General features: G+C 39.4%; 1 protein-coding gene across 1 annotated transcript in view; it reads left to right on the top strand.

The window, feature by feature from the left end:
• Positions 1-21,784, top strand: part of N6AMT1 (N-6 adenine-specific DNA methyltransferase 1) — a 208,347-nt gene extending 186,563 nt beyond the window's left edge. Inside the window, exon 6 of the mRNA XM_044071324.1 lies at positions 17,147-21,784. Within this exon, the coding sequence (XP_043927259.1) occupies positions 17,147-17,253 (107 nt within the window). The 3' untranslated portion in view covers positions 17,254-21,784. The remainder of the gene's footprint in view (positions 1-17,146) is intronic.
• The last annotated feature ends 330 nt before the right edge of the window (positions 21,785-22,114 follow it).

Consider the following 22,114-nt stretch of genomic DNA (forward strand, 5'->3'; position numbering starts at 1 on the left):
ATCCAGTGAGATTAGTTTATGGTCTGATCTTACCAGTGAGGGATACACTTCTGGTCTGGAGCACAGAGTCCCCATGTTGGTGATGATCAGGTCCAGTATGTTTTCCCTCTTGTGGGAGTGTTAACAAGTTGTTCCATAGCATTTGAGTTTATAAATTCTAGGAACCTTTGGGCTAGGGTGTTGGAGCTAGAGTAATGCTCCCAGTCTATGTTTGGGTAGTTGAAGTCACCCAATATAATGGTGTTTGGAGAGACCTTCATATTTTCCAGTGTTCTCAGGAAGGCCGAGTGGGGTTCCTGGGTTTGGGAGGGTGGTCTGTAGCAGGCTATAAACTGGAAGGCAGTTTTACCCACTGTTAGTTGCACATGGATAGTCTCTGATGCTTCGTGCTTTGCCACCAACCTGGAGGTGTGGGTATCTTTGAATATCGATACTCCCCCTCCTTTTGTGGTTCGGTCCAAGTTTTGGGGCCGAAAAGCATGGTATGAGGTATAACCTGGTAGTGCTGGGGTGCTCTCGGGAGCCCTGAACCAGGTTTTGTTACTGCACAGATATCGATGTTCTCCATGCTAAGGAGAGTTTCGAGTGCGTGCATCTTGAGGTTTAGACTTCTGGCGTTGAGCAGCATTACTCTTAGTTTCTTATCCCTTGTGATACCTATGGAGGTGGGTTTGTCTTTTGAGCCTTGCCTAAAAAAGGCACTATGGAGGTAGCAAGAGCCTTTGCCAATATCCGAAAGCCCAGGGGTGACAGGTGCAAGCCGTCCCTAGCGAAGCATCGTGGCTTATCGAGCATATCATCCCAAGCTGACAGGCATTGGATCCCCTTTGAATGACACCAGTACTTAAGCCAATTGCTGAAATTGATCATCTTGTCTTCATATTGTGGCATCATTCTTGGTGAGGGTAAGATGCTACTCAAGGTCAGGGTCATACCGGCCTGGGCTACATGCTCAGAGCTCCTTTATGTCTCTCTTCATGTAGTCCAGGGAGGTACGTCTCGGGTCATTCACACCAGCATGGACAATGACTGAGTCATATTTGTACTTGCCTTGGAGTGACCTGAGTGCTTGTGTTATGTGGCGGATCCTAGCACCCGACAGGCTGCTCACCGTGACCCTCTCCTTGTTCAGCCTGGTGAGCGGGACGTCAGTGTGCCTGACGATAGTCACCTATTACAAGTGTATCAGGTGTGTTGTTTAGTCTTAAGGGCTGTGACTGTTTGGCACACTGGCTTTGTGAGATATGTGTTGCACGTGTTTTGTTTTGGGGTAGTGGCTGCTTGGGTGTCTGCTTTGGAGGTCTCTGCTGCTTGGGCAGATCTTTATTTAGAGCCTCCGAGTATGTTTTTGTGTGATTATGTGTTTGGTTTGCTGTCGTGGTAGGTCTATGTGAGACTGGAATTGTAGTGAGTATGGTTTCCTTCTCCTCCTGACTGGTTATGCCAGTACTGAGTTGAGAGAGCTTAGCCTCCAGTTTGGCTATATGGTTGCATCTCTCACATGTGTTGGAATTTGTTGGGAGGAGGAGAGGGTTGTCTGTGTACATGAGGCAGTTGTAACATTGCCTCAAGATTCCCAGATTCACCAGCTGGACCGGAGAGGAGATTGACAACTGACCTTTGGACATGCTAGAATAATATTGGGAATTCCTTAATAATTGAAAACCAGGGCCAGTGGGGAGTGAGGGTGTAGTGCTTTTAATTTTTAGTGCTGACTTATATAATTGCTTTAGTGAGCAAGTGCCAGGTAACTTAAGTGCAATGTGTTACAGGTAACGTAAATGCAAAAACGACAAACAGTAACTTTCTTTCAAGTGAAACAAGGAAATAAGTACAGTAAGCAATGCAACAGAAGCGCTGAGAAGCCACGTATTAGGTGGAATTAGCGTTCCAGGGAAATAACAAGCAAACAAACAACAAGCATATAAACAAAGCTATATTCAGCAGGCCTGGATCTAGTCTATGCTACAGCAAACAAGGTGTACCAATTTCCGTAAGATACAGTTCAAATATTCAGGCACTATAAACCTTTAACCAGAAATTCCCAGCTCAGAAGGGCAGAGTCCAGCCTCTTCTCCCACAAGAGTGCAGACCACAAACCTTCTTAATGTAAAATAACTGGCCTGAAGCCCAAGTGCCTAAACCAGAACTAATACACTTTAAGAATAACAGACACTGGGCTCTCAATCAGCAGTTCCCAACTTAGAAGGATGAAAGCTACCTGTCCTGCCACCACAGTGCATGCCACAAACCTTCCTAATGTAAAACAACTGGTCTGAAGCCCAAGTGCTTAATCCAAAAGACTTAGAATGACAGCTCAACTTTAATCAAGTTACTACCAAGCAGTAATAAATACAATTGAATACTTTAGAGAATGCCTGGATTAGTGCTCAAGTTACACAAACAAAGCTAGATCCAGCAGGCCCGAATCCAGTCTATACCACAGCAAACAAGGCGCACCAACTTCAGTAAGAAGCAGTTCAGATATGCATGCACTATAAGCCTTCAATCAGAAATTTCCAGCTCAGAAGGGCAGAGTCCAGCCTCTCCTCCCACAAGAGTGCAGACCACGAACCCTCTTAATGTAAAATAACTGGCCTGAAAGCCTAAGTGCTTAAACCAGAATTAATACACTTGTAGAATAACAGACACTGAGCCCTCAATCAGCAGTTCCCAACCTAGAAGGATGTAAGCTACCTGTTCTGCCACTACAGTGCAGACCACAAACCCTCTCAGTGCAAAACAACTGGTCCGAAGCCCAAGTGTTTAAACCAGAAGGCTTAGAATGAGTTACACCAAGCAGTAATAAATACAATTGAGTACTTTTAAGATGATGCAAAAGTAAAAAAAAGTAGGTAGAAACACAAGTACAGTAAAAGCAGATGAAAATTTTTTTTTTTTTTTTTGCGGGTAGGTCCAGCCAAACCCAGACACAGCAGAAGCCCAAGTTTCAGTCCCAGGGGACACACAGGACTAAGCAGTGGGGGGCCTCCACTTCCAAATCTGGGAGTAATAAGACTTCCCCCTATGGTAAACTGTCTCAATGACTTCCTTTTAAAATTTCCAAGCACTTATCAACTGACTGCCCCTTTGGGGGAAAAGATTGCTCTTCATGCCAAGATCTGGGAACTCATTACCCAGGACAAATGGGTTTTAAATATAGTGTCCCCGGGATACAGATTTCACTTCCACACATTGCCAACACCAAACAGGTGGCTGGACCTACCCTCAAATCAGTGGGCAGAGGCCCAAAAACAAGTACTTTCTTTCTTAAGCATGGGGGCTATTCATTTGGTACCAGAAGAGGAAAAGGGACAAGGTTTCTACTCAAGACTTTTCGTGTTACCCAGAAAAGACAATTCATGGCGTCCTATCCTGGACCTGTCTACTCTAAACACCTTTTTGGAGATTCCAAAATTCAAGATGCTGACTCTTCACCAGTTGCTTCCTATGCTAGGCAAAGATGCCTGCTTGGCAACACTAGATTTAAAAGAAGCATACCTGCACATCCCAATCAGGGAATCTTGCAGAAGATACCTTCGCTTCTAAGCAGGCTACATGCACTGTCAGTTCTCTGCACTGCCCTTTGGCTTATCTACTGCGCCCAGGGTATTCACAAAGTGCCTAGCTCCGGTTATTGCATTTTGCAGGCAAAGAAATATTCAAATATACCCATACTTGGACGATTGTCTAATTCAGGCAGAAAGCCAGGACATACTTTTGAATCATCTGGCCTTTGTACAAAGGGTTCTAACTTGTCTGGGGTACACCATAAATGAAAAGAAATCTCACCTGGTACCCTGTCAACAAATTATATTCCTGGGAGCAAGCTTGAATACAACTTCCCAGATGGCTTACCTCACGCCAGAGAAACACATTCATTTGACAACCTACTTCAAACAGGTGGCCACAAAAACCCTGCTATCTGCAAGACAAATACAGCAAGCCTTGGGGTTCATGGCCTCCTGCATTCTTCTAATTCCATATGCAAGACTGCATATGAGGAAACTACAGTGGTATCTAAAAAGCCTATGGTGTCAAAGTTCCCAGGATCTAGAAGCAATGATTCCTATCATACCTTGCCTACGCCCAGAGTTCCTTTGGTGGACAGAGGCCTGCCACCAAAACAAGGGACTACCTTTCACACCACCCCCTGCTGCCCAAACCCTAACAACAGATGCATCAGACTATGCATGGGGGCGCACCTGGCAGGGAAGTGCATTCAGGGCAAATGGAACCCAAGTCAACTGCACCTGCATATCAATCAAAAAGAAATGTTAGCTGTACAGAATGCTCTGACAGCCTTCAAGGACCACATTCTTCCAGAACAACTAATGTTAAACACAGACAACACCACTGTTATGTGGTACATAAACAAGCAGGGGGGGTACACATTCTTACCCCCTCTGCAGACTAGCCATGGCATTGTGGAACACAGCCTTGAGCTACCAAGTACACCTACAAGCTCAATTCCTGCCAGGAAAATTAAATACACTGGCAGACGGACTAAGCAGAAACCTCATGGGCCCACACAAGTGGAAACTTGAACCATGGATTTTCAACATGTTGACAAGCAAATGGGGGAGCCCAGATATAGACCTGTTTGCCTCTCCCCAGAACTACCAATTGGACAAATTTTGCACAGGGACTCCCCACAAACAAGCCTGGAAAGTGGATGTGCTGTCCTTTAGCTGGAAAAACCTATCAGTCTATGCCTTCCCCCCCTCTGCTTCTGCTCTCCAAAGTACTACTAAAAATCAAACAGGACAAACCGAGGATGATTTTGATTGCTCCAGACTGGCCACGCCAACACTGGTACCTCCTCCTGCGCAGTGTGTCATGGTTATCCCCATGGCACCTGCCTCCGACTCCTTTACTGTTGTCCAAGCAGGCAAACCAGATTCTGCACCCTCAGCTTCTAACACTGAACCTTGCAGCCTGGCTAATTACCTAATCTCTCCTTTACCATCCCTCAGTTAACCTGTGATGGATATCATTTTAGAGGCAAGGAGACCTAGTACTAGAAAATCTTATGCTGAAAAATGGAAAAGATTCTGTGCCTGGAACCAATCTCAAGGGATGAACACAGCAGCGCCCAATTTACCTCAGATTTTACAATACTTAACTGAGATGCTTCACAAGGGCCTGTCTTTTTCCTCCATTAAAATCCATGCCTCAGCCATTTCAGCTCATTATAGCACAAAACCTCCCCTCTTCTCTCATCCACTGCTCAAGCAGTTCCTTAGAGGGGCCAAGAATTTGAGACCACCCAGGAGAGCTCCAACCCCAGCCTGGGACCATAACTTTGTTTTGGAGAAACTCACTCTACCTCCTTTCGAGCCAGCTGCTACTGCGGACTTAAATTTTCCTTCTTGGAAAACAGCTTTGCTTTTAGCAATCTCTTCAGCTAGAAGGGTATCTGAATTACAGGCCCTTATGGCAGTGGAGTCTTTCATCATCTTTCATGCGGACAGGGTGTCCCTCAGAACCAGTCCATCCTTCATGCTCAAGGTGGTATCCAGTGTGGCTCTTAATCAGTCCATTCATTTGCCAACCTTCTTTCCCAATCCACAGAACAAAGGGGAATGGATACTGCATTCCTTAGACGTGCACAGACAACTTAGATTCTACTTGGACAGGACTAAACCTCAAAGGAAATCTGAACAACTGGTAGTGGCATTTGCTGCACGGGCCGAGGGGAAGGCTATTTCAAAGCAAACCATTTCTAAATGGATAGGCCATTGCATTCATTTCTGCTATAAGCACCATGGAAAACCTATCCCCCAGGGGATCAGACCTCACTCCACCAGGGCTGCATCTACCTCTACAGCCTTTCTCAGAAGCGTCCCTACCAGGGACATCCTAGAAGCTGCTACCTGGAGTTCTGTACATACTTTCACCAAGCATTATCATTTGCCAGTTTTCTCTAAATCCAGAGCTGGCTTTGCCACTGCAGTCTTGCAGGGCCTTATAGCTGGTCCTAATGCTATCTAAATTCCTCCTCCCAACTATAGCTTTGGGAATCTACCCAAATGTAATGACTGCAACAGTGAAACACGAAGAACATAGTACAGTTGTGTACACTTACCATAAATGTAGATGTTGGAGTGTATTCACTGTTGCAGTCCTGATAACCCTCCCTCCAGCCCCCTAACTTCTTTTGGCTATACCGCTACTTTCCTGTACTATGCTTAAAAGCTTTTTGATGTATTTGCTTTTTTGTTGGAGGTACATCATTGTACTTTTATATTTAATTGCTTCCCATTAGGGGGGCACCTGACATCTGGGGCAAGAAAAACTGATGTAATGGTGTCGGCTGCATGTTTTATACCCTGACGACCTGACGTCATGGAAGAAGGGACAGCAACCGACGCAGGACCCAAGATTTTGTTAATCAGGCCGACTGAGGGTTACCTGCCAGCAGATTACCCAAATGTAATGACTGCAACAGTGAATACACTCGAACATTTATGGTAAGTGTACACAACTGTACTTTCTTAATAGACTGTATGGAATTGATATTATACAATTGTATATTTTTTGAAGGCAAATATTACAAACAAATGCAAGGAGTGGCAATGGACGCAGCATGTGCGCTGACTTACACCAATCTAGTTATGTACCCTTGGGAGAGCAAATTAATTTTTAATTCTATTTACATTAATAAATAGACTTTAAATGTGAGGTACTTGGGGCAACTTATTTTTCCTTTGGATAGGTAGTAAGGAAGAAATCTTTATATTTCTACACTATTTGAATAAGACAACTGAGTATTTAAGGTTTACTTTCCAAATTCAACAAAGCTGTACCAATTATCTAGATGTCACCATTTTTAAGAACACTAATTTCAAGAAATTTGATTTGACAATTTTTAAGAAGGAGACCTTTTTGAACACTTACACTTCACTAGATGCCACCCACAAGCATGCAAAAGAAGTGTTGTAAAAGGTCAGTTAGTTCAAGCAGCTAGAATGTGTTCAAATTTTGAGCTTTTTACTAATAAAGTTGATAAAATAATTGGGATGTTTCTAGAACAAGGTTATCCCCAAGACTTTCTTAACACAATGAATGATGTTATTCAGAGATGGAGTGTGAAATACTATGCACTTTTAGGTTCAGAAATTGAACAGAGTACATCACTTTTAACTGATGAACAAATAAAGGATATGCACGTTTCCTTAGTTATCAAGTGTAATTCACTAATAAAAAAGATTAAAAAAATAACAATGAACAACTGGAATTTGTTTAAAACAGACTTGGATCTTTATAAGACAGTGGGAGAAAAAACTGTCTTTATATACAAGATCAGTAAAAACTTGAAATGTGTTTTTGAATGTCAGGAATGTATGTACACACAAGTTTGCAGTGGGTACCCACCCCTGTGGTGTTGTGAACAATATCCCTACATAATGTTCAATGACTCCCTTGTACTTTTAGATCAAAAAATGCAACTGATGAAAGGAAATTGCTGTACCAAGGGTGTTGTTTGCGTGGCCATATGTTCAGGATATAAAAACATCTACACTGGTAAAACTGAGAGGGCTTTACATAAACATAATTATGAATATAATTGCGACTTTTTAAAAAAAAAATAAAAAGTTCCCATTTAATTTCATTTTGGGATTTTAGTAGTAGTTACCCCTAATGAAAGGGAAGATGATTGGGAGAACTGGTGAGAAATTAGGGAATTGTTCTGGCAATTGAAGTTGGATGCCTCTAATATCCCAGGACTTAATGATCGCACGTCTATAGTCCTGTGGTTGAAGTACAGAGCATTAACATTATAACTTACATCACTTATATTATTTATATTTAACTTTAAACTAAAACTTTTTTATTTTTTGTATTTAATATTTATGGATTCACTTATTAATTTTTCAACCACTATTATTACTACAACTATTTTATGTCAAGTTCATAGGTTAGTACTAAGCTAACTGCCCTTGCGAGCCATTTTAAGCTTAACCAATTATCCCTTGTGAGACTCAAACCCTGCACCTTGCGTTTGTAAGGCAAACACCTTAACCATTGGGCCAGATTTTTACATTGTATTGCATCTTAGATTATACATATGTTTTGTTAGATTCAGTATATATTTTGCTGTCAGACTTGTTAATGTTTCTTTAAAACAAAGTTAATTAGTCACATGATCTGTTTAATTTATTATTTAAATGAAAGAATGGATTAATGAATGGTTCTAATAAAATCCGTAGTTTAGATGGACAAATTGCTTAACTGTTTATTGTTTTCATAAATTTCCTAGAGCTTTAACATTCTTTTGTTGTCTGGAGGTGGTTGTGTTCGGATCCACTACAGTTGGTGCACTATGTGGGCTTTATTTTATAGTTAATTTTAGCTGCACGGTCACACATCCTCTTTCAGGGTTTACTGGTTTAATATTTGAGAATGTGGCTGTGGGTTCACCGCTACTATTCCATAGATGGACTCCTTGATCTGCGTTTCTTCTGGTACACCATCTTCTAATGCATTGCTGGACCAAGTGGCAAAAGAATCGACACAGCAAGAAGATCTTATTAATTTAATTACCATGATCTCCCAACAATACTCTGAAGAAAGTAATTCTAAGGTTTTACTGAGTACAAAGTCTTTCCCTTTATGTTAGAACAGAATGGGAAGGTCCAAACTTTGAGAAAGTGTCAGACATACTTCTTCAACACCGGAAGTGATTCATTCAGCATTCCCAAATGCTGAACAAACAGGTGCACATTTGAGACCTGATCTAACTGAAAACTCCACAGACTTTCACTGGAATTTAAATGATTGGCAAAAGAAAGATGCTTCATTCTGCAGTTATTGTTTAGATACTTCTACTATGCCAGGAATGTAATTTATCATTACTGTTGAATGATTTTTAGAAAAAAATTAGTAATCTGAAACTTGCAACTTGATAATGTTTTTATTACTGAGAGTTTGAACCAAAAGAGAGTTCTGAAAGGTTTAAGACTTTACAAGTTTTCCAACAGACTTGGGCTTAATAGTTCAGAGAACAATGGACTTGCCAGCATGTTCAGTAGTCATGGCTTTGAACTTATGAACTTTATTATTAAAAGAAATTCTACTCAGATTAATAGTTTATTTGATGACATTTTGGTTTTAAATAGAATTGTTGGTGATTTGTTATTTGATCTTAATATAAGTATGACAGGACTTTTACACAGGTAGAAAACCGTTACAAATTAAATGTCAATCGTAAAAAGAAAAAGTTTCTTAGAGGCCATAATGACTATATTAATGGCAAGGCTTATCCCGTGCCTAGAAACACTAAAGGATACTGGCCGATAGCGTCACTCATGTCAGGGCAACTTGGAATTTGGGAACTATTCTGAACCTAAGTATTCACAAAACAAAAAAGACCAGGGCACAGACCCACAACTAGGACAACACCCCAGTGACTTAGATGAATTTCACCCTTTACCAGGAGACCCAAAGACAAGAATCCATAGGCTAATGATTTTTTTTTCATGAGCACCTCCCCTCCTCAAGAACAAGGTTATCAAGGAAGGGGGAGGCAGAAGCAGAGAAGAAGGGGAAACAGAAAAGATATATGAACAATGTTTGGTTAAAGGCATTAAATGATGTAATACAAGTTGATCAAAATATTAATTCACACAAAGGTTTTAAAATTTTTAACCTTAGTAACTTAGACATCACAACTGATCATTTTTCCCTTTGTAGTAAATGATTCAAGTTTGTAGCCTCTAGTTAATTAAATCTCCCTGATCGTATTTTAGAATTGAAGTTATTTACTTGAAAGTTGAAGCTGTTTATATGCTCATTAAACAACAAGCGTCGAAGGGATGTATTAGAAAAAACTGGTTTAAAAAAAAAAAAAGTACTTTTATCCCCCCCCCATTTTGAACAATACTGTAGCAACCTTTGAGAGATGTTATACTGGAAATTTCTACTAAACACAATCTTAACAATATGCAAGTAATATTTTAAAATTGTTTACTGACAGCAACTCTATCAGGGTAATGAAACCTGATAACGCAGGTGGAGTTGTATTGATGGACAGAATTGAATATGTTAGTAGAATCTTTAGTATCTTATAGGACACTTCTAAATATGCTACAGTATCCCATAATGGATTTTTTTTTTTTTTTTTGCTTACACGAAAATTGATTTGTTCTTAGAGAACTGTTTAATGCAAGGCATTGTTACATTTCCTTTTCTGTTACTAAAGAAACCTCTTATTCCTGTAGCATTTGCAATTCCAAAAGTCCATAAGAATCCTAACAATCCTCCATTTAGGCTTATTATTTCAGCTGAAGGATCTAAGACCTATCCCTTAGCAGTTTTTGTGGCTAGATCTCTTAAAAATATTTTTAGTTCTATCACACACATGCTAAAGGATTTGTGTGAGATCTTTTGCATAAGATTAAGCAGCAATTCTGTACACATGATACCACCTTTCTAGCAATGGATGTTATTTATCTGTTCACAAGTATCCTTCACCAAGTGGGTTTATATTTATTTCATATTGCCTTACTAGAATTGGCTAACTACGATTATAAATTTATCAAGTTCTTAATAGACTGTATGGAATTGATATTATACAACAATTGTATATTTTTCGAAGGCAAATATTACAAACAATGCAAGGAATGGCAATGGATGAAGCATGTGCACTGACTTACGCCAACCTAGTTATGTACACTTGGGAGAGGAAATTCATTTTTAATTCTATGTACATTAATAAATGGACTTTATATGTGAGGTACTTGGGACAACTTATTTTTCCTTTGGATAGGTAGTGTGGAAGAAATCTTTATATTTCTACACTATTTGAATAAAACAACTTGGGTATTTAAGGTTTACTTGCCAAATTCAACACAGCTATGCCAATTATCCAGATGTGACCATTTTTAAGAACACTTAATTTCAAGAAATTTGATTTGACAATTTTTAAGGAGACCTTTTTGAACACTTACACTTCACCCACTGCCACTCACAAGCATGCAAAAGAAGTGTTGTAAAAAGTCATTTCATTCGAGCAGCTAGAATGTGTTCAAATTTTGAACTTTTTACTAATAAAGTTGATAAAATAATTGGGATGTTTCTAGAATGAAGTTATCCCCAAGACTTTCTTAACACAATGAATGATGTTATTCAGCGATGGAGTGTGAAAGACTATCAACTTTTAGGTTCAGAAATTGAACAGAGTACATCACTTTTAACTGACGAACAAATAAAGGATATCCACATTTCCTTAGTTATCAAGTGTAATTCACTTCTAAAAAGATTATAAAAATAACAATGAACAGCTGGAATTTGTTTAAAACAGACTTGGATCTTTATAAGACAGTGGGAGAAAAACCTGTCTTTGTATAAAAGATTGGTAAAAACTTGAAATATATTTATGAATGTCAGGAAAGTATGTACACACATAAGTTTGCAGTGGGTACCCACCCCTGCAAGTTTTGTAAACAATGTCACTATGTGATGTTCAACAAGTTTGTTTTACTTTTAGATAAAAAAAAATGCATCTAGTGAAAGGAAATTGCTCTATCAAGGTTGTTTACATGGCCATATGCTCAGGGCGTGAAAACGTCTACATTGGTAAAACTGAGAGAGCTTCATGTAAACATGTTTATGAATGTAATTACGGCATTTTAAAGAAAAATACAAAAAGTTCCCTTTTCAAACACACTTTGACTTGTTTATTATATAAAAAAATTCAGTTTGTGATTTTAGAAGTAGTTCTCCTTAATGAAAGGGAAGGTGATTGGGAGAACTGGTTAGAAATTAGGACTGGGACTTAATGATCACATATCTGTAGTCTGTTGGTTGAAGTACAGAGCATTAACATTATAACTTACATCTCTTATATTGCTTATATTTAACTTCAGACTAAAACTTTTTACATTTAATAAATATTTGTATTCACTTACTAATTTTTCAACCACTATTACTACAACTATTTTATGTCAAGTAACAGATTTTTAGTTTGTATTACACCATAGATTATACATTATATGTTTTGTTTGTTAGATTCAATATATGTTTTGCTGTCAGATTCAGATGTTTCTTTTAAACAAAATTACAGTCACATGATCTGTTTAATTTCTTATTTGAATGAAAAAATGGATTAATTAATATTTCTGATGAAGTCCTTAGTTTAGATAGATGAAAGTGCTTAACCATTAATACATTTCCTAGAGTTTTAACATTCTTTTGGTATCTGGAGGTGGTTGTATTTGGATCCACTATAACTAGAGCACTACATGAGCTGTGTTTGTTTTATAGTTGATTTTAACTGCATGGTCACACACCCTCTTTCAGTGTTTACCCTTATAAAAAAAGAAATTCATTCCCTCCGAGATTTCTCATAATGGAAATTAGATGAGGTGGATGTGGTATATTCCTCTCGCATCTCACCCATGGCATACTATAGTAACAATGAAGTGATTGTTTTATCAGGCTCTCCCAACAGAGGACTTTTTTTTCCCAGAGAGACTTGGAGTCTGTTTAGTAGGCACTTTGGAACACCTATTGATATCATTTTAGAGTCCACAAAGAGATGTATGGACTTGCCTAGCATTGAGGAAACTAGACTTCTAGCTCTCTACACAGGATCCTAGGTATTTAAGGATGCCTTTGAGTCAGCATGTTTGGAATCCACCAGTTATCTTCCAGCCCTCCCCCCCCCCCCCCCAAGAACAAGAAATCAGAAAGGGTATTAAGACTGTAGGACACATTTAAGTTGTGTACAAAAAACCTATAGTGGATCCAGCAGTTATTTCTTAGGATGTTGCAAGGATTCCAACTGGCTTTGGGATGCAACACAATCAGAAATGACAGGAAGAGTGGAATGTCAGATTGTGAATAAAGTTTATGGCTATTATCCTTGAAGTTAAGAATCAGCTCATCAAAAGATACATTTTTGAGTTTGCTGTGTACTTCAAAAATGTAATAATCCTGGAGTTAAAGTAAGAGGGTGTGGGAGTGAAGCCTTCCACATGGAGGTACAGGGGGCAGAGTACTCTCTCCAGAAAGCTCAGGAGTGTTCCACTTTGTAAGAAGCAAACTTGTTGGAATGGTTTTTTTGATGAAACAGACCAAATCAGGGTTTATACTTCTTCCAGCTTACCTCTTGGGGGTCATTAACTGCAAGACCCATATCATCAGATGCCTGCAAGTGAAGAACATGGCAACAAAGATTCCAGCTAAAGCCCATCATGGACTTTTATACGCAGGGATGGTTGACTGAGGATTCATCCTGTACAAGATGATGTTAAGTGGCAATTTCTGAACAGCCCTCCATAAGAAAGTTTTAAGAAATTAGAAGAGAAGGGGGTGACAGTGGAGTCAGGTAAATACAAGTAGTTATTTAATCCCTGTGAACCGAGGTATAGCAGGCATTATCCTAAAAACAGTGGGCCTACTGTCGAAGGCAGCCAAACATTGACAGTTTTAGCCAGAAAGGAACCTTAAAGAAAAAAGTAAGAAGTCTGACAACTTTTTTGGAGTTTGGTATATTATTCCTGTCAGAGGATGAGGCCTTTGTTTTTGCTTTGTAGAGCTGGCTTCTGATACTCTCCTATCCACCAGAATGTTCCTGAGAGTTTTGGGCTCTGTATTTTCTGCTGTCTAATGCCCCCCTGCCAAATTACAAATGTGGAAAATACAGTGGTAGTTCAGAAGCATATGGAAACAACACAGCCACCCTCCCAACAAAGTAATACCCCTGATCTCTACCACCAGAAAAAAAAATTTGTGGAAAGCAGTCAGTAGATGCATTTTACAATTCCAAAAAGAAACAAGCCACTGACAAATGCCTTAGATGAAGCCTGGAGATGCGGACAACCCATGTAAAGGCATATGACATGGAGCAGACCCAAGATTCTCAGGCATATCAGTCTGAAAGAGATGATGGCCCAATTCTGGCCCTGAGACTGTTCATGGAGTTGTCAACTAGGGAACAACAAGTTGAGGATCACAGCAGACACCACAGGCATGTGGTACATTAGCAAACACGGGAGTATGCAATTGCACTACTCCTGCAAACTGGCAGTAATGGCCTGAGAAATAGCTTCCCAGCTAGCTCTGCATCTCCAAGCTTCTTACATTCCATCAGGGCAGAGCACGTTGGCAGGCAAAGGGAGTAGGACAAGTTCCAACAACCACAGATGCAAACCTTGCCCAAAGGTCTTCCACACTCTGGGACACAGAAGGGCTCTCCACTGGATTAGCCTATTTGCACAAGCAAGCTACAATATGGAAAAGTTCTTTTCCATAGTTCCATGGCTTTTCCATTTCTGAGATAGAAGAGTTCCTGTATACAGTTCCCCATATGCTTGAAAGGATGAGAGCAGATAAAGCCAATTCTGGTGGTCAAGGCAGCAACAATTCACCCAACTGATCCAGTTATTTGATAAAAGCCCTCTACAGTTCCCACAAGTGTGCACCCTCCTGAACCAGGACAAGAGCTCACTAGTACACCAAAATTCTAATGGTCTAAAATTGGCCGCTTAAATTCTGTCAGGCTGATACCCTTTAAGGACCAGTACTCAGGGCATTTTTTAGAGTCTAGACAACCCTATAGTAGAACATGTGATTATTCAAATGGAATATATTCTCATTATGGCATACCTGTAGGGCTGTGGTGCCCATAGAGGAGAGCCTGCTGTCTTAGTGTCTTGCATGACTTTTCCTGTATGCCTCTGTTGAAGTGCACTTTTCACCCACTGTAGCATGCCACCCTCTAAACTTTCCTTTTCCAACTGTAAACCAGTTTCTGAAAGGGGATTTTTTTACCTGATGTCCTTTAGAAAACCTGAACTTCCTACATGGAACCTTAATTTTATGGTTAAAAAACTAAGCGGCACTCAAGTTTCTATCCTGGAAAACGGACTTAAACTGATTTATTGGCAGTTTATAGATCAGCTAAATGAGTTTCTGAACTGAAGACCTTAATGTGCAGGGAGCCTAACATAGTGTTTAAGGAAAAGGTAAACCTTAGGACCATCCCTTCCTTCATGCCCAAGGTTGTATCTTATGTTACTGACTGACTTTACTTATTTACATGCACATTTAGTTAACCAGGTCAGCACCCTCCCTCCAGTCCTTTAAAACCATTCTGAAAGCTTTCCTACCCAAAGTCTACCTCTGTTGTTGCTCATCTCCAGGATAAACTGTATCCCTAAATATGAACACGTATCTTTTCATATCTTGCACCTCCTTACTCTAGCTTTCCTTCTGAAACAAGCTGCAAAATGCTGAGTTGTGTTCCATGATACAGTAATGCATCTTCTAAAGGAAACTACCAATAAAGAACTGTAAACAAGACTGTTCTGAATTCTACACATCCAGTGAAATACACAAATATTTGCATTTTGATATCCTGGACAAAATGTATCACCTGACATTAAGTAGCAAATCTACAAGAGCCTACTCTGTGCATAGAGGTTATCCTAAATGCATCTAACTGGTACTTTTCCACTAGTGGAATCTTCCATACCACTGAGATGAATTCTACCACCTTAAAGACAGTTTCCATTGGCAGGCTTTAGGTTGTTTGAATCTGTTGCCTGTTATGTCTGCCACCTACTGACATTTCATTTATACCAAAAAGCATCCCCCAAAAATGTCATTGTTCTTTTTGTTTCTTCATTACATTATTTATTAAAATGCAGTGAAACGAAAAGCAGTATACGTACAAAAGAGTTATATTTATGCATTTTTACTTTCTTTTAAGAACAGACATTTAATTTGGCAGTAAACAATGACTGGGTATGTGTATCATTGGATTAATCCACAGTTAGTGTAATAAAACAAAGCGAGTTGTGGGTCAATCCTATGATAACCACACCCAGTCATAAGTTATTGCTATTATACAATGACATTATTTAAGAAAGAAGTTGTTTACCTTTCCTAAATAATGTCTTTGTATAATAGTTCTGTAGTGTTCTTCCGTGTTTGCTGATGTTCTGTGTATGGGACTTACATTCCCACGCTTGCACAGTACAACAGTACAGTGCAGGAGAAGTAACAGAAAAAAGACTGTCCGCTGCTGCTACTGCTGTTTTTTACCGAATGCAAGAAACCTGAACCAAGCCCAAGATAATGTGTGTGTGGGGGGGGGGGTCCAAAAATAGGGACAGATTTTAAATATTGCTCTCTTAAACTTAGACAATTCCTGGTAAAACAGAACGGCATTACGTGATTGCTCTGAGCTTGAGGATTACTTCATATTTGGTGTGATTACATGACTGATTCACACTTTGGTGCTTTATGTTATGCTACATGCAGCTTTGTATTTTGTGTTACACTGCATTTTTGAAAGGATATGAAGCCCAAACCTGTTATTTAATAACTTCAATCTTCAGTGGTTTCCCAGAATAAAATAAGAACAGACTAAAACTGTGAGGCGAAAGTCTGAACAATTGACAGGTACAAGAATCTGCTGAGATTTTAGGAAGCACAGCACAGAAATGCAAGGAAAATTAGGCATGTTTCTATTTTTTTAGTTTTGTAGAATGTTCCTGATTTTTCTTGTATTTTGCTCTATTCGCTATGCGTATCCCAATAGAAAAGTCTGACCATTCAGTGGTACTTCAACCGCCAGACTTTTTTCTTTTGGTATATTCTCAATTTACAACAGGCATGCTGGTTGTGCTGTCCAACCACCGTGCACGTTTTTGAATGGCAGTAAGCTGTTATTTTATAATTCAAATTCTCACACTGTCCCTTTTATATATTTGTTACAAGACAGAAGTGATGCAGTATAGCAGGACCAAAAACCTCTTTGATTATGAGTGTTATTCTTTGGGTGTCTTGTATCTTATGATATTGCACACCTCTGACAGCAGGCTTATAGCCCTGTCTTGTTAAAGCAACTCAAAGCAGTTTTCTATGCAGTCAGGATAACATTAATTCAGCCTGTAACTTCTGCAGTTATATCTGTTGTAAACAGTAACTGCAGAAAGTGTCCAAGAGTAAAAGAAATCATGAAGCTTTCAGGTTCCTAACTGTGAAAATAAAGTAACACTTAGTGTCAACAGATCTGAATGGTTTTGCTCATTAAGTGTTTTACAGCTTGCTAGAAATGTGAAACTCATCTTTGTTGGAATGTTGTGGATAACAAGAAATATTAATTACAGTGGTATTTTTATTTTGTTTTCAGGCGATGTTTTACTGGCCATTGAAGAATATGGATTGAAAGGAAAAGTGGCCATTTCCAGACCTGCAGGAAGAGAAATTTTATCCATTCTCAAGTTTAGAAAACCATGATTAAGTTGCCTTTTGCCGGCACTTGTTTGAAAATAAAGTGGTGGCATTCAGTACAGAGAATGGTGTGAGCAGAGATGGACTTCAGGCAGCTTTGTGACCAGCCTAGCAGTTTCAGCTGCTCTTTTGTTAGCAGCAGTTTTTCACAGAGGTCTTGGATGTAATAGTGGATGAAGAAAGACAAAGGCCAGATCTTTTTCTGCCTCAAAAAAGTTATAATAAATGACAGTTAAACACATTGCTATGTCAGTGTGGCTAAGAAATTTTTCTGATCCATGGAACTGGATCTGCTTTGTGTTTGAAGGTGGAATGTACAGAGTTGGTGAAGGCTTTACATTTCAAAGCTGTACTTGTTCTGAATTTAAGTCTTTTTCCAACTGTACATGCTGGCCATCAGCCTTTTCATATCCGTCCCAAACCCATTCTTTCCTCCACCACTGAGGATGTACCTAGCAAAAAAGCGAGATGGGCTTGTGGAACCCATCAGTCAGGCAGTGAAGTCAGGCAGTGAAGAAGGTGGGCCCTCCTGTATAGGCACCTGCGTGATTGAGTTCTTGCTGTGACCCCCTCAGTGGTGCTTACTGCTACCCTGTCTGGTCCAGATGCTCAGCACCCAAGCTACTGTTTGTACTCGGGTCTTGTTGGTCATAATCACAGGGCTTTATCCATCTGCACCACAGAGATAGTTCTTGTCAGTGCTGCTGTTTTGATTTTAACATGCCCATGATCCTCTTCTTTTTGACGTAATTTGCTTGAAAAGTATTGAATAATTAGATACTGCAGCACACATACAATTCTCCACTTGTTTAAATGTTTGCAAAGGTCTTCCACTGCAATGGAAAATCTACAGATTCCTCTGCCCAGACTGCTGACTGATCATACAAGAAACTGTTATGAGCGCATTTGAATTGGTGCCTAATTTTTATCATTATTTTTATTATACTAAAGATGAAATGTGCCATTTGTTGTTGTAGTCTGATGTAAACCTTGTCTCTTAGGAAAGTGTTGCAGGAGTTCAGAGGTAGTTTTACACTCTAAATAACTTTCAAAACTTTCTGCTGAGTATGGAAGTAAAATGTAGCAAAGAGAGACCAAGCTGCGATGAATATTGGGAACCATTTTTGTTTTTGAGAATAACACCATTAGAAATATGACTGCTACATGGGAGGCAGTGCCCCTTACCAATAAGTCCCTTCAGGGATAGTAGAAATAACAAGTTTGATCCCCACGCTTGGGTAGCTGCAGTATTGCTGGTGATGACAACAAGTGTGAACTCCACCCTTGGGTAGCTGCAGTATTGCTGGTGATGACCCTTTTGAAATTAATCAACCTAAAAACATTGAATCACTGTCTTTGTATCTTTAGTATTTCCAGTATTGGTGCTCTCATCACAAAAACGACATGGTACCCAGTATCCACTGAACCTCAGTCATTTCTTGTGACATTTTCACTTCTGTACTCAGCAAAAAGTTTTGTAACTTCTTTAAAGTGGCACAGAGTGATATGGACTGCCATCATAGCAACACTAGCATGCTGTAAGATTTTCCTTATTGTAAGCACCTTTGAGTATGTCTGATTTATTTTTCTCCTAAATTGACAGCCATCTCCTGCACCAGAGATGAAACTTTATTTTACATTTGTTTAACAGAGTAGTATACTGATCACAACTGACCATTTGCAGGTACTCCCTGGGTAAAATAATTTGCAAAGAAGAAAAGAAAAGTGGAACAAGGAGGCAGATCAAAATCGGAACAGAAAAATTGAACTGCATTTTGCAGAACAGCTATAAGATTCTTCCCAGTCGTAGCTTTTTCTTCTCCTTGTTTGGGTGATTTTGTCTTAGCTTCTTCAAATTTCTTACTTGCTGACATCCAGGCAGTTTAATTACTAGACAGCTATTGCATTTTACCCAACTTAATAAATGTTGGTGTTTTTTTAACTTTTTTTTTTTTTTTTAGTTTTCACACCAGGAGAGCTCTAATCCTTGGAAGCACTGCTGTAACACTTTGCTGAGGTATGTAGAATGCCGAGGCGATTGCTGTTAATGTTACCTTTCACCTTTAAGTGTTACATATGTTGCACTGTGGGCTGCACAGTGTTGTAGTGGTTAACATCATTGCCTCACAGCAAGAGGTTCTCCAGTTCAATTCTCAGCTGGGGTGCCTTCTGTGCGGAGTCTGCATGTCCTCTCTGCTTTTGCTTGGGTTTCCTCCAGGTGCTCCTGTTTCCTCCCACATTCCAAAGACATGCAGTAGGTTGATTGGACACACTAAATTGACCCTAGGTGTGAGTGTGGGTGTGCAAATTGTGTGTAGTGCACCGTCCGAGGAGGGGTGGGCCTTGGGCTAGCAACCTGAGCCCATAAAATCAGTGACTGCTACAGAAACAACAAGCACAGAATGGTGCTTGTTGCCGGATGTAACACATGGTGCGCAAATGGGAAAGAGAGAGAGATGTTGTAGCTAAGTGAAGGGTGAGATTTGAATGTTCCTCTGACAAACTTGACTGCATTAGGAGCTTGTTCCTTTATGGTAGCCTCCAGCCCATTTTCAGTGTGTTGCCAGGATCATTAAGAGAAATACATCAGTGAAAACTGTAAAACTAGTTTGAAAAAAAGTTACTGAAGGATGCTTTTGATTTTAGCTCTCTGCAGCTGCCGGTGGTTGCCACACTAAGTTTGTTGCTGAATGGTGTCACTCATTCAGGTTGTTACAATTTTTGAAATTTTACTGATTTCCTTCTAGGATGTTTTGTTTTTTATTCAGGGTGCTGAAGATGCTGTCTGTAGTGCATCAAAAGTAAAGCACATCAGAGAGTCTCTGAGGTGTGTGGTAACAGCCTGTATTTCTTGTGCTAGCTATTCTTTACGGTCTTTGGAATCCAGCTTTGATAGATTCTTGGAGCTTTCTTATGTTACAGAATAGCACAGCTTTGCTGCATTAACAACATGACTACCAGTGGAATTCATTGCTCCATACGGATGTTTTTTTTTTTTTTTTTTTTTTTCCAGAGACCTCAAACATGACTTTCTGTAGTTCTTGAGTTTTAAGTTGCATAGTCTTTGCTGTGGTTGCTTTATGCATTTCCCCATTGTCCTGTGCCTGTTTCAAGGGTGAAGAGTGTAAGAAATGTTTGTGTGTATACATTTTCCAGTGCATTATCTAAAGTTGTGGTACAGTGCAGCCCTAACACTTCACATTTGTGTCATTTATTGTCACTGGATTGAGGCAAGAGAATGCCCACTGAGATTTGTTTCCAGTTGGCATTTCTAATGATGCCTGCATGGAGTCGCAGGTAGCAGTGGAAGAACAGCCATAGTCACTGGGCAGCAGTTTTGCTCCTCTGAACACTTTTTGCCAAGAAATTGTATAGCACGACAACTGTGTTCTCCAGTTAGCTATTTAAAGTACTGAAGCAGAATTTCAAGAGCCTTAGTTTGAATTTGAGATGGTGATAGTATCTCAGTGGTATAATGCATGTTCTGAGAAAAAGTTTATTATTATACAATGTGCATCATTAGGTCATTGCTGCAGGGTTCATGTATTATGTGTTTGATGCCCTGCTGTAGACAGACAATGGTCTTTCACCAGATCTGTACAATACTAAGTCATCTCCTGGTTTCCATTGTTGATGTCTTTGCACATATCTATTCCAAGGTGCTCTGTCAAAAAGCAACTAACTTGATATTCTTGGTTCTTTGTATTTTTTTATGTTATGGCCTGTCAGAGTAAACAGCCACAACATTTAGGTCTGTTATTAGTTAAAAAATACCTTGTTACTCAATAGTCTGAGTAAAAAATTACTTTAACATTTTCTGTTTCAAGCTGTAAGCATTTTATTTTCAGATTATTTTTTTGGATAATTAAAATCCCCACAAGTATTGTTGAGATTTTCAGATTGCTTTTTCCTGGCAGTAACAACATGTAGGCAGGGGTAGAGTTGAGAGAGGGTGGAGTGCAGAATGGTGGGTTATTAAGGGGACTGTACAAGTTAGGTGATACAGAGTTACTTGGGGAAGGTGGTATGATACTGGCATATGAATTTACCAGTTTTATAACTGGCGTATGAATAGGGGTTCCTTCAATAGCAGATAAGCAGATTGTCTTTGGAATAAGACGGAGACTGGAGGAAAAGTACATCTACCACTGTATGCAGTCAAGTGATGCCAAAACAGAGACGTTAACTGATCATTCCTTTTGGTTAGAGATTTTCAGCTTTAGAGGGAAATTGCACTGTTGCCCAAACGAGAGTTTGGCACACGTTTGGAACAGCAATACTGAAATACGTGTCCCTGGAACTTTTGTAGAATCTATGTATTCTGAGCCTATGGGTCATACCTCTCAAGTGTACCTCATTACGAGGAACATTCCTCATTTGGGGTCTTAAAAAGCACATGTTCCTAAAACGCTATACATTGAAAGGGTCTGTGACACATTGTTTTAGCAATTTTTTTAACAGATATCCATGGTAAATAGAAATTATTTGTATTAATTCACTAAAAAAATTATTTCATAAGTAAAAATTTTACATTTTAACCATCCTATGATCTTCCAAGCTGAAGTTGTTAGTAAGCTGTTAGTAAGTACTCCACATTTTTCCCATTTGTTCTACATTATCAGAGGTAGTGTTCCTCATTTTGTAGATGGCAGGTTGAGAGCTATGCTATGGGTTACCTGCTAAACTTGGGCTTTTAGTGGTGGGGTTATACAGGATAATCTGATAGTTGCCTCCATAGGAAATTGAGCACCATATAAGCAGCAGAGATTTGCAAAATTGCCAAGTGCTAGAGTGCCAACGAATCATGTTTCTAAACTTCCCTGCTGCAGACCTAGCTAGTCTATAATATATGGTAGTTTGCTGAAGT

The sequence above is a fragment of the Protopterus annectens genome, chromosome 5.part0 (genome assembly GCF_019279795.1).
Source record: "Protopterus annectens isolate FY-2018-M chromosome 5.part0, PAN1.0, whole genome shotgun sequence".
Taxonomy (NCBI): domain Eukaryota; kingdom Metazoa; phylum Chordata; order Ceratodontiformes; family Protopteridae; genus Protopterus; species Protopterus annectens.